Here is a 13,401-nt window from a genome sequence, read left to right on the forward strand (position 1 = left end):
ATATGAGATTTGTGAAGATTTTTATTTTATAACTGCTAAAAACACTAAACTGGTACACTTCAACTGGGGAGGAAAAAAAAAAAAAAGAAAAAAAAAAAGAAAAGTTAGGGCAGTATTAGTAAAGATTTTTAGTATTTTCTAGTGTCAGTATCAACCCACCTTGGCTCCCTTTAGGTTTCTACTGTGTTCTTTGGAACAACTTGTGCTGCCCAGATCCAGGATTCTGGGGGTTCTCTGGAGCATCAGGACCATGTTCCTTCAGATAATGAATGGACTGAGAGTAGTCTCTGCCCCTCTCATGATTTCTGCTGAAGGTAGAGTAGGTGCCAGGAGGGTACTGACCAAACAGGAGCCTATAGTCAAAAGCAGGGTAAGGAAGCCTGTAAGGAAAAGGATAAGGCAACAAGCCACCCAGGACAGGGTTTATAGGGACAGCTGGGTAGCCAGACTCCTCCGTCTCCCGCTGGTAATGGCCAAGCTCAGCTTCTTTAACGATGTTGGAAGTCTCCCCAGACTGAAGGATAGGTCCTACAGGCTGTGCAGGTGGGAGAACAGCACCAATGTCCTCAGCATCAGTGGATGCATCCTCAAAGGAAGGAGGAGCAACAACCCATTCTGCTAATGGAGGGAGATGGAAAGAGGAACTTCAATTATCTTCAAACATGTAAAAGATATTTATGCCACATCACTGAATCATTTGAGACTGGTTACCTGTGGGGGGAGACTGAGCAGCTCCAGCCTGTTGAGAGTCAACATAATATGCTGGCATCTGGGAGCCATAATAAACAGGAGCTGCTGGGTTGTACCAAGCCATGGGGTTCACATTGACAAAGTCAGCTGGCGTTTGCACAAAGGTAGGGTGGCTTGGAGTTTTTACTGCAGGAGCGCTGAAGGACACATGGTCAGCTTGGAAAGGAGCTGCTACTCCCTGAGATGCTGCTTTGATGCCACTGCCTCCCTGGAACTGTGGTCTTGGATCTAGACTCCAGATAACATTTGTTAAACATCTACCTGTATTTACTGCAAGTAGATCAGAATAATACTTCACCTTTGACAGGAAGACCACAGACATCCAGAATCAGCAAGACAACAAGGGAAGCCCTGAAATCAAGAAAAAACAAATTAGAAACAGATTTTAAAATAAATAGACTCCAATAGTAAAAGACTCGTTGCCATACCCCAGGAGGATCTGAAAAGTCATCATACTGAAGACCAACAGTAAAACAATGAGGGCTGGAGGGTTTATAAATGGAACTCAGATCACTGCTACCAATCAGAGCTTAACAAGCTAACAACACACAGCTGGTGAAGAGAGACTTCCAATAGGAGAAGCTCAAATTGTTGTGTTTGGTTTTCACGGCTTCTTTTCAGACCTGCATTGATTTACTTTAACTGACATGGTGTGCTGTTTTAAACATTTTATACTAGATTTCTTCAAACTTGAATAAACAAAAATAAACAAAAACATGTTAAGCGTTGAGTTAAGATAAGGATGCAGAGTTATCCCAGGCAGGCAGGGAGCAAACACCATTAGAAGGACACTAAATGTAATATCATACAAAACTTAAACCGCAATCTTCCCTCCTGATTAGTTTGAATGCCCAAAAGGCTTTTGACAGGGTAAAACTCAGTTTTCTATACCAGACATTGCCAGGATTTGGATTTTCACAGCAATTTGCTGAAAGGGTGAAAATAATCTATAAAAATCCAAAATCCCGAGTTTGAATTAATGGATATTGCTCAGAATTTTTTTGATCTCAGGAGAGGAGTTAGGCAGGGGGACTGTTTAAGTCCACTACTATTCGTGGTTAATATAGAACCATTAGCAGAAGCAATAAGACAGAATAAACAAATTTGTGGAATAAGAGATGAGGGAGGGGTAGAACATAAAATATCTTTATTTGCAGATGACTTACTTCGTAATGTTAACAGAGCCACCAAGGTCAGGTAGCAATGATGTTATCAGGTGAATGTCCAGCACAACTAAAAGAGAAAGTAAAGTTCAAATGGACCAATAAAGGATTTAGATAATTGGGTATAATTATTACACCCCAAACTACACAGTTATTTGAAACAAATTATGAGAAGCTGAGGAAGGAAATTATAAAAGACCTAGAAAGATGGGAGATTCTACCACTCACCCTCGGGGGGAGGGTAGAGACAGTCAGAATGAATATCTTACCGAGACTACTGTTTATATTCCAATCACTACCAATCTCCATCCCCAACTCGTTTTTTAAAGAGATGGATAAAAGAATATTAAGGTTTGTATGGCAAAATAAAAAAGCAGGAATTAAACTTAAAATACTCCAGTCCCCAAAGAGTAATGGAGGGCTAGGTTTACCGGAATTAAAGAACTATTATTGGGCTGCTCAATTGAGAGCCATAGCCCTATGGTTAGCAAAGGATCAAGAGACAATATGGGTAGATATGGAGCAAAGGGCCTGCCCAAATCTGTCCCTAGATACACTGCCCTTCACAACAAAGCGGGTTCAAAGAAATCCCAAGATTCAAAATTACTGGATTAAGGAAACAATTAATATTTGGTCAAGAATAAAGAAAAAATGTAACTTTCCAGACTCTATATCAAGAATTGTAAAAATTAACTAAGATTCCAGACTTTATCCGTGCTACTATGGACACAGGGTTTGAGAGATGGACAAAAGGGGGACTGGTATTTATAGAACAGCTTTTTAAAGGGTCAACAATGAAATCTTTTGAACAAATTCAACGGGAATTTGACTTACAAAAAAATTATTTTTACAGATATCTGCAGCTCAGACATTACCTTCAGAATCATAGTGTATGGCAGAAAATCTCAACAGATATGACCAAGACGGAAGAAATTCTATTATCAATAGCAAAAGGTGAATCAAAAAAAGGCATGATCTCAAAACTATACAAAAGCCTACAATATGAATCCAATATCAATAATAAGGGGACCAAGGAGAAGTGGGAATAGAGGCTAATATAATAATAGCAGATGAGGACTGGGAAGAAACATTTAGCTCTGGACACAAGTTAACCAACAGCCCAACATGGAGGGAATTTGACTGGAAAGTCAAGATGCGTTACTTTAGCTCTCCAATTATTACATCTAAATATGGCGGGACATCTTGGCTATGCTGGAGAAACTGTGGAAAGGTGGGGGATTTTACTCATATATTTTGGGATTGTCCAAAGGTGGTCGAGTTTTGGAAAAATGTGCAAACAGATATAACAAATATTTTAGGCATTTATTTAGATCTGGATATATCTGTAGATATTTTAGGAATAATTCCCATGGACATGATCAATAAAGACAATAAATACTTGATTAGGGTCATGCCCCTGATCGCGAAGAAGTGTATAACATATGCATGGTTAAGGCCACAACCTCCTAGTATCACAGAGTCGATCAGAATTAGAAAAGTCTACATTATGGAAAAAACAACATCAAGACTACAATTTAAGCTGGAGACTAAGTGGAAATCTATAGCTAAATTCATATTGGGACCTTGACGCCTCTTTGGTCTTTTTTTTTTTTTTTTATAAGATTGTGTATCTATTGACTTTATCTTGTATTATGTGCTTTTATTACTTTAATCTGTTTTCCCAGTGTGCCTACTGTTGTACGTTTCACCGTAATCATTATGACTTATAAATCCATGGATGTTGTTAATGAATATGGGTTTCTCTTAGTTGGGCTAATGTCTATCTGAAGGAAATGCATCTTATTTGTCGTTTTTGGAGGATCTTTTTGTTATTTTTTCCATCAATAGCCCCTGGATAACTGTTAACGGAGCTGGAATAGACAGCCTGTATGCCTGATGTAAGTAAAAGGTCTAAAAGGTTCTTTAAAAATCAGATATTAAGATGTGAATTGTGAGATGTGACAAGGGTGGACATATGTATGTGTTGATATAAAAATTGTTATTGAAAATGAAAAGTTCAAAAAAAGATAAGGATGCAAAGATCAAAGATGAAAGTAAAGCGTATTATACTTTTTTTACGACAAAGCAACCGTTGTTAATCCTGGTTTATTCTTTTCTTTTATATGTTCTAGAAGTAAATTATAAAATTACTTTCTCATAACACAACAAAATGTTGCTTGATTTTTGTGAACAGCTTTCAGCATCAACTCTGTTGACCTCATGTAGGACAGGGTGGGAACGGGCTTTGCAGATGTATTCCTTCCATGTGAGGGACACAACCTTTGTCCTGCCCCCCTGGGAAAAATCTAAATCTGTATAAGTTCTTTTTTCTCAAAATAAGTGCATTTGTTCTTGGTTTGAGGAGGTAAAAGAGACATTTTGCCAATCGAACGAGACAATTTACACTTAAAATAAGAAAACACAATTGCTTTGTTTTATTTCAAGTATATGTTATCTAATTATCTTGTTTTAAGAGTAAAAATACTAATTCCACTGGCAAACTGTCTCGTTTACCTACTCATATAAAGGGTAAATACATTTAATTTAAGAAAATTTTACTTATTTGTAGGTTTTTCCAGTGTGCAGTCTTTCTTCCAGGGCAAAACTGGTACATTTTTCTTTTTGACTGAAACAGCTGCAGCCTCAGGTAGATCAGGACAATGTTGAGTTTTTTAACAGCTTCCACAGATTATTCTTGGCAGGTTAGGCCCTACTTTCTTTCAATGTCCTTCCCAACTGCTCAAGGAATATCCTTCTCTTGAAAAGTATTCCTTCTCTTGAACTCTCCAAATTTTTATTTTCCAGGATGATTTTTTCCCCCCGTCGTGTTGTGCAACCTTAATATATTTATTGCCCACCCCTGTAGGGGTGGTAAATATCTAATCAATAAGATATTATTTGGACAGTCATATATTGTTTATGAATACACACCCAACTGTCTGTATGTCAGAACAACAAATGAAAGCTTGAATCGAGCTTAAATCATGGTCAAACAGATAATTCTGCAAATACATGGAATAAATTTGACACAACATCAGTTCAAAATATAAGTTTACTAACAAAACTCATTCAGCTCCAAGTCAAACATATTTAAGTTAAAAACTCTTGACTAAAAACTCATAAAATTCAATTAAACTACTACATACAAAGAGGAAGGGAAAACATGGATGAAAACCATATTATCAGCATTGTGGAGCAGAACTGCACCCTCTGCTACAATAAACATGTTAAAATGACATATGGACATTGGTTCTCAATGTCCAAAATGATCATTGCTTATGGCCCAACAGTTGGCTGGTGTGCTAAACAGGAGAAAGGTGGATGAAATGTCCTGGACATGAGCAGATGAATACCTTGTTTGCCCTGGAATCACCCAAATGATGTTTGATGTTGCTGTTGCTGGCTAAATTTGACATTTTGCAGTTCTTTGACACAGAATATCTCTCCGTCAGCTTCAGGGCTTTGCTCTTCTTGTCCTTTATCTGAAGATGGATCATCTTTTGGCTTGAATTCCACCCTATCTTCCTCTTCAGTTACATCTTTATCATCTTATTCCTCCTGAAAGTATCTCATCCATGAAAGAAAGCTTGAAGGTGTAAGCACGATAGCTTTCCTTTACAATCTGATGTACAGTGAAACGTCAACCAGTATAGCAGGCCATTTTATCATAAAATTAGGTTTACCACACATTCAAGATATCTTGAATTGGTTTTTGACTAGCCATATGAGTTAATTAAAATATCTGTATTTATATATACTGTAGACTTAAATACTAATTTCAGATATCTATAATTCACTCTGACTTGTCTAAATGATGTCAGATTTACCATTCATTTGTATGGGGTCTCCAGTTTAAGCCATCAGCAAACAATACAATCTGAAAGGTGTATTTCAGATAACAATTGAATTATGACTAGCCATAAATTAGATTTGAGATATTTTGCTTTATGTTCTGACTGGTCATAAATCAAATTCAAGATATCTCAAATTACCTTGATATTCAGGATTTCTGGAATGTATAAAATATCTTAAAGCAGGATTTGACAAGTGGGGATTCAATTGTGGATACCTTGAAGACATTATAATGATTAGGCAAATTAAATTTATAGATATCTAGACTTGTATTTTGATTTGTTTAAACTCCTTTGGAGATATCTTAATAGTTTGAGATATCTTGAAGATTTTTTAAAACCTATAAGAACTTTGTATTTCAGATGTCTTGAATTATCATTTTGACTCATCACAATTACGTAGAATTTACCTAGCATATTTGGTGGAAAGTTCACAAAGGCATTTTCTGGTGTTTGCTATTCAGTTCTCTGCAATATTTCCAACATGACAGTTTCTAAAATGACTTAGTGCTGCACCACGCAGTGATTCCATATTGCAGAAAATTGAAATTTACCAGTACCATTGATTTGTTTCACATGTTCATAAGACAAGCCATTTTTTATTTATTTTTTTTCTCAAGAGTGTTTCGTTTGGAAATTTGTAGACGGTCCCTAAAAAAACCCTGCCTGTGAGAAGAGGGCACAATAGAGAGCAACTGGCCGAAGTATTAGCTTCTGAATCGCATGCACTGTGAGATAGGTGCCACTAACTCTGTGGAGCTTGAATATCCGGCCTCAGACTAATTTCCTCGCTGCAATTCACAGCATATTTCTGGAGCAGTCTTCAAGTTCACAAAGTTTTTGCTCTCTGCATATCCCATACTGCCGAGTTCTTTCTATAGTATGGCACTTTGAATCAACTTTGTAAAGAAAAGCTAGCACCATTGCCGCCCAAAATTCTGCAGGCAACTATTTGGTCAGTTTAGGGACAGCAGAAGGGGGTTATTTGGTAATTCAGATTAATCTGAATTACGTTTGAGATATCTTGATTGTAATTCCAGATGTGTGTCACTTTAAATGACGAATCAGGTTACGTCATTTGAGATTCCTCAAAATGTATTTCGACTCTCCAAAATGTAAATGGAGATCTTTAATTTTCACTAGTCATAATTCCATATATTTTAAATTCCTCTTCAGCATAGTCAAAATTTAGTTTTTTCTTCTAGTCAAAACTTTTTTTATATCTTAAAATTACTGATAGTCAGAAGTTAATTTTATGATAAATTGGCCTGCCATACCTCATGGCTTCAGCAAGTATCAACTAGGCGTACTTTGATTAAGTGCACCTTAATCATAGTACAACTTTGAGATCTCTGCCAATTTTGTATTTATGTCAGATTGTGTTTGGCAACTTGTGTAATGTGGGGGGTTAGATGCAGAAAAAGTTTGAACTTTTTCTGGTCTTTAAATGCTTTTCTAGACAAAAAAAAAAAAAAAGAAAAAAAACCCATAAGACTTCTAATCTTTATACCATACTGTTGTACAGCCCACATAGATGCATACCCAGTAAAGAGAGAAAAGAATAACGTCAAGGGACTGGAACAGTCCTGGGGCTGACGACGTTTCACTAGCACGCACAAGTACACATTGAGAAACCGTTTCATGTTTATTCCAACAAATGGTGTGACAGCACATGTACTGAATGCCTAAACCACCGCAATACAGGTTAACCATCTTTAATGGGGTTACTTGTCAGTGATTTAGTATCAATTCAGACACGTTTGAGTTTTCTAGCCTTAGTTGGAAGGATAGAAGGCTGTGGTTTGTGTGAAGCTTTTTGCCAATTGCCTTCAACAACCCCAGTGTTCCCATTAGTGGCCAGGAAAGGATGATTTATATATTAAACTAAATTGTAGTTTATGTAACGAGTTGCAGTTTTGTAAAGATAAGCCACATAAAAGCCAAGTTGCATTGGTCCCTGTACGACTCATCTACAATAAGTACCAACATCACAGGCAGAATATAACACAATTTGACAACTTGCTAATCCAGGTAGTCCTTTCGGGTGCCATGTTGCCATAAATATCCAAATTAGACTCTACCAATTTGATTTCAAAGCGATTTCTGCAGCTGTAAATCAGTGATTCAGCACGAGAGGGGACCTACAAGTTAGAGGACCTGGATGGAGAGAAATGTGTGGAACGTCATTTCTGTCACAGCCATCCTGGATGGCTTTCAGTCCAGTTTAGATAAGCTAGCAACACAGGGGCATTTGTTACAACTAATCATTTAGTTTTCAGTGGGCTAAGTTTAGTCTTGCTCCATTACATGCATTTTGAATGTGTGCAAATCATAATCTGATGCAACCACAATGAGCAATATTTGCTACATTCAGACATTGAAATTCATAGAAGTCTGGGACTTGAAATGTTTATTTTAAAATTTCCAAAGGGTTCTGTCAAGACCGGTGCAATTAATCTAAGGAGAAAAAAATAAAGTTAGTGCAGTATTAGTTAAGAGGTTTTGAATCTGTGGGTTTCAGTATTAACCTACCTTGGCTCCATTCAGGTTTCTACAATGTTCTTTGGAAAAACTTGTGCTGCCCAGATCCAGGATTCTGGGGGTTCTCTGGAGCATCAGGACCATGTTCCTTCAGATAATGAATGGACTGAGAGTAGTCTCTGCCCCTCTCATGATTTCTGCTGAAGGTAGTGTAGGTGCCAGGAGGGTACTGACCAAACAGGAGCCTATAGTCAAAAGCAGGGTAAGGAAGCCTGTAAGGAAGAGGGTAGGGAAAAGGATAAGGCAACAAGCCACCCAGGACAGGGTTTATAGGGACAGCTGGGTAGCCAGACTCCTCTGTCTCCCGCTGGTAATGGCCAAGCTCAGCTTCTTTAACGATGTTGGAAGTCTCCCCAGACTGAAGGATAGGTCCTACAGGCTGTGCAGGTGGGAGAACAGCACCAATGTCCTCAGCATCAGTGGATGCATCCTCAAAGGAAGGAGGAGCAACAACCCATTCTGTTAATAGAGGGAGATAAGAGGAACATTGGTTTTCTTCAAACATGTAAAAGATATGTATGCCATGTCACTGAATCATTTGAAACTAGTTACCTGTGGGGGGAGACTGAGCAGCTCCAGCCTGTTGAGAGTCAACATAATATGCAGGCATCTGGGAGCCATAATAAACAGGAGCTGCTGGGTTGTACCAAGCCATGGGGTTCACGTTGACAAAGTCAGCTGGCGTTTGCACAGAGGTAGGGTGGCTTGGAGTTTTTACTGCAGGAGCGCTGAAGGACACATGGTCAGCTTGGAAAGGAGCCGCTACTCCCTGAGATGCTGCTTTGATGCCACTGCCTCCCTGGAGCTGTGGTCTTGGATCTAGACTCCAGAAAACATTTGTTAAACATCTACCTGAATTTACTGCAAGTAGATCAGAATAATACTTCACCTTTGACAGGAAGACCACAGACATCCAGAATCAGCAAGACAACAAGGGAAGCCCTGAAATCAAGAAAAACAAACAAATTAAAAACAGATTTTAAAATAAATAGACTCCAATAGTAAAGACTCTTTGCCATACCCCAGGAGGATCTGAAAAGTCATCATACTGAAGACCAACAGTAAAACAATGAGGGCAGGAGGGTTTATAAATGGAACTCAGATCACTGCTACCAATCAGAGCTTAACAAGCTAACAACACACAGCTGGTGAAGAGAGACTTCCAATAGAAGACCTGGGGTCCGTTTCATAAGGCCATTTAGTCTCTGTTGTTCCATTTGTAGATCACTAAAATAAAATTCTTCTTGGTCAAAATCACATTCCTAGGAATAAAAGATTCTATAAACAACATTTTTGCCACTAAGAACTGCTTTTCAGATAGTTAAAACTGAAATTATACTAATAAGATATCTAGAAGTGTTTACACATTTTAAGTGGCAGTGACATTCATTAGCTTGGCTGAATATGTATTTATAACATCTGAAATATGTTTCTAACTGATGAAAACAATACAAAAATGAACAGTATTTGTAGGAATATGGAGATGTTAAATGCGTTTCTAGACATCCAGAATGTTTATTTTCGATATGTAGAATTTCATTTTGTTTGAAAAGTTAATTTTGACGAGGAAAACTTTTATTTCAGATATCAATTATACCTTCTCAGTCACAATAAAAAATATTTAAAATGCCTGCCACAGCCTGTTCTAGTCACGATAACATTAATGTGGGCTGGAGTATTGATCGGTCATCATGAACTTTTTGGACTGGTGTAAGAAGAGGCACCTGTGTCTTAACACCAAAGAGATGGTGGTCGACTTCAGGAGAAGAGCCCCGCCTCACTCCCCGGTGAAAGTCCAGGGGAGGGAGATAGAAACTGTGGAGAGCTTCAAAAACCTGGGTGTTCAAGTCAATAATAAACTGGACTGGACTCATAACCAGAGTTGTTTTCGTCAGTGATGAGGATGACAAAATCATTTAATTGATGCTCGTTTTTTTCATGACGATAACGAAAACTGACAAGCTTAATATGGTGCAGAACTCCGAGTCTGTGCTTCATGCTCCACACTGATTTTTTGCTCTTAGCATTATGGCTTTTCCTGCTCTCACTACTTAGTAAACTATATGGGGCTGATCGTCCTCTGCCAAGTGTAACAAATCCCTTTACTATCAATATTTTATTTCTTCCAGCTCACAAGAGTTGATACTAAATATTCTTTAATTTCTACCAAAAGCAATCCCTAAATTATATCCAAATAAAATATTTCGTTACATTCTGTTTATTTTTGGATAAACAGCCAGATGAGAATGTACATAGATCTTTGAATACTTCTCTCTCATTATTCTCATTTCTATCTATTTAAATATGTCAATTTTTCCTTGTTTTGTCATTAAAAAAAATTCAATGTTTCCTTTGAATATGTCAACATTTTAGTCATTCAGTTTTGGTCTGGATTGGCATGGAATTATAAGGCAATTATGTAGGTTCTCTCTGTAATTGTTTATATCAAAACCCTTTGAATTTAAATCTATGTTGACCCCTGAACAGCGGTAACTAAGGGGAAAATTCTCAGAGATAAAGCCAAAATTGCCAAAGTAGTAAGAAGAATGCTTTTGTTCTTTGCTTTTTTGGAGCAATGAAGATTTTATTGATCTGTGTGTAATGCAGAATTAATAGTAGATCAGGAAGTGTTTTGCTTCATTGTACATTTTGTTAGCTTGTCTGTCTGCTATATTAACCAATATGATATGTTGAACTAGATCTGCCATTTTCACAACTTTTGTGAGACACTTTATAAAGTAGTGCATTAATTCATAAAAAAAAGTTGATTTGAATTCTATAAATCAAAGTTTTCTGCCCAACAGCTATGATGAACTGCACGGCAACATTCTATACTCAGCTATGGTAGTATCTAGGCAAGAGCTGTCAGTCTGGTAAAGAATCTGTTTTTTATTCAAAATTGTAAAGATTTACTTGTTTTTGCAACATAAAACTGACTAAAACGTTTTGAGTTTTAGTCTACTAAAACCGACTTAAAACTATCACATATCGTAATGACTAAAATGCGACTAAGACTAATAATAGTTTTCGTCCTGATGACTAAGACTAAATCTAAGATGGCTTTCAAAAACAACACTGACACTGACGCCCTGTATAAGAAGGGCCAGGACCTCCTGAGGATGCTGAGGTCCTTTGAGGTGCATGAGCAGACCTCTGCTTAAAACCTTCTACGACTCTGCGGTGGCATCAGCGTTCCTCTATGCTGTTGTCTGCTTGGCCACTAGCAGTGCAGAGTGGGACAGAAAGAGACTGAACAAACTGGTGAGAAATGCCGTTTCTTTTCCTAGGCTGCACTCTGGACTAGTGGAGGAAGTGGCTGAGAGGAGGGTGCTGTCCAAGCTTACATCCATTATGAACAACACCTTCCACCTTCTACACCAGACTGTAGAGGAGCTGAGCAGCTCCTTTAGTGAAAGACTTTTACACCCTGTTTATAAAAAGAAGCGCTACCACAGGTCATTCATCCCTGCTGCAAACAGACTATACAATGCAACACTACAATGGCAATAACTTGTGCAATTATAATGTGCAATTACTATTTGATACCGTGTGCAATAACCTGTTTCTCTATATTTGACACCCAGTGCAATAACTATATATATAAATATCCATCTATATAAATACCCATGTAAACACCCTATGCAAGAACCCTTTATAATAATCCTGCTATAAAAAATTATTAATAAAAAACAGTTTAAAAAAGCTCTCATTTCTAGATGCTCTGTATATACTGTCTATATCGCATGTGCCTCTTTTATTCCTTTGGCACCTTCTTCTTCTCTTTTGACTATTTGAGCTGATGTAATGATTTAATTTCTCCACTGTTAGATCAATCAAGTCAATCAATTAATTCATCAATAAATTAATTACCAGGGAGACTAATTTGTCTGACTGGTACTGAATAATGGATCTATTTAGGTGCAGTCACCTGGCAGTAGTATAAAAAAGTTGTTCAAACAGGAAGGACCTGTGCATCATCTCACTGGGTTCCTCATTTTAATCTGTCTTCCATTACACAGTAAATGAACGGCTGTCTGATTATGCAGTCATTTTTATAATGCTGCTATAACACATCATCGTGTTTTCACTGATATTAATCACTATGAATGCGTGTGAGGACGGATGAGGTTGTGGATGTATGTGATGGACTTTGAGGTTAAACGGTAGAGCTCATAAAGATAACTGATTGTAAAAGGACATCTATACATGTTCTGAAAACCCTCTCCCTATTAATATTTTATTCTCTGTGAATTAATGCCGTTCATTCTTTAATTGGATGCTCGTCAAAAGGACGTGATATGTTTTTATTTTTAACACCTAATGTGTCTAATGGACATAGTGAATTATTTTCTTTTCATTCACAAAACTACAACAGAACTCTGCTGATTAAATCAGGAAATAAAACACAGTTTTTGGCTTTGGAGGGTGGAGATAGAGGACACTGAGTTTACTGAAGAAAACCTGCTCCCGACCAGATTAGTCCCGGAGAGAATGTTACTACGGTAACAATGGCATAGTTAACTCTCTTTGTGAAACAGAAAACTCAGAGTTTCCCTGATTTTAAGTTTTAAAAATGTGGAGTTATCTGTAAATCTGCTTTGTTAAACGGACCCCTTGGGAGATGCCGCTGTTGGCTCGGTTCTGTGCTGTAGGTCAGCTATTATTTCACAGAAAAGCTCAGATATTTCAACTTCAGCCGTCACCGCTCTCTTCATGCGGTGCTACTGTTTGAAACATCTCAGTCCTGTCAAGCAGCATGGTTGAGGGCGGAGCGGTGACCGTTCTCACTGAGTGGAAGTCACAGTTGGACGTTTCACCACTTCACACAGGGATACTATGCAAATCCACTGTACTTACCATGGACGCCTTGTTCGCTGTGAATGCATTATTAAGGTTGAATCCAAATACCTCAAATCGATCTGGAGACTTCCGCTGTTGCTGAATCCCAATACCTTATTTTTTTAGTTATTTGAACTGTGAGTGACACATGCAATGTTAACACCTTAATATGTTTTAGATTTTATAAGGGAGAGCTTCAGCACATTTGTTTTTAGTTTTCTGAAAAAAAGGCTCTAGTCCCAATATGACTAAGGTCA

At 37.7% G+C, this 13,401-nt stretch overlaps 2 protein-coding genes across 3 annotated transcripts in view; both read right to left on the reverse strand.

The window, feature by feature from the left end:
* Positions 1–9,399, reverse strand: LOC119788070. 2 transcript variants are annotated; one of them, XM_038292204.1, is made up of 6 exons: positions 9,327–9,399; positions 9,195–9,247; positions 8,858–9,124; positions 8,518–8,767; positions 160–380; positions 1–63 (listed from the first exon to the last, which is right to left on the reverse strand). In XM_038292204.1, the coding sequence occupies exons 1-5, from the start codon at positions 9,350–9,352 to the stop codon at positions 179–181; spliced, it is 798 nt and encodes a 265-aa protein (XP_038148132.1). In that variant the 5' UTR covers positions 9,353–9,399; the 3' UTR covers positions 1–63; positions 160–178. The 2 variants fall into 2 exon arrangements, with proteins under 2 accessions (XP_038148132.1, XP_038148133.1); XM_038292205.1 differs by lacking the exons at positions 1–63; positions 160–380 and having other exon boundaries at positions 8,303–8,764.
* The window catches only part of LOC119788072, a 22,650-nt gene continuing 17,078 nt past the window's right edge, over positions 7,830–13,401 (reverse strand). The window contains exon 5 of the mRNA XM_038292209.1: positions 7,830–8,221. The gene's annotated coding sequence lies outside the window, so the exon portion shown is untranslated. The remainder of the gene's footprint in view (positions 8,222–13,401) is intronic.

This window comes from Cyprinodon tularosa, unplaced genomic scaffold (assembly GCF_016077235.1).
Source record: "Cyprinodon tularosa strain WSP-4 unplaced genomic scaffold, ASM1607723v1 ctg31, whole genome shotgun sequence".
NCBI classification, from domain to species: Eukaryota; Metazoa; Chordata; class Actinopteri; order Cyprinodontiformes; family Cyprinodontidae; genus Cyprinodon; species Cyprinodon tularosa.

What these genes read in the sequence shown, in the direction of transcription:
- LOC119788070 (XM_038292204.1), bottom strand. Translation starts at nt 9,352, where the DNA reads ATGATGACTTTTCAGATCCTCCTGGG. An exon ending in CTGTGGTCTTCCTGTCAAAG is followed by an intron (nt 9,125 to 9,194) that starts GTGAAGTATTAT and finishes TCTGGAGTCTAG; the next exon opens with ATCCAAGACCACAGCTCCAG. An exon ending in TGCTCAGTCTCCCCCCACAG is followed by an intron (nt 8,768 to 8,857) that starts GTAACTAGTTTC and finishes TCCCTCTATTAA; the next exon opens with CAGAATGGGTTGTTGCTCCT.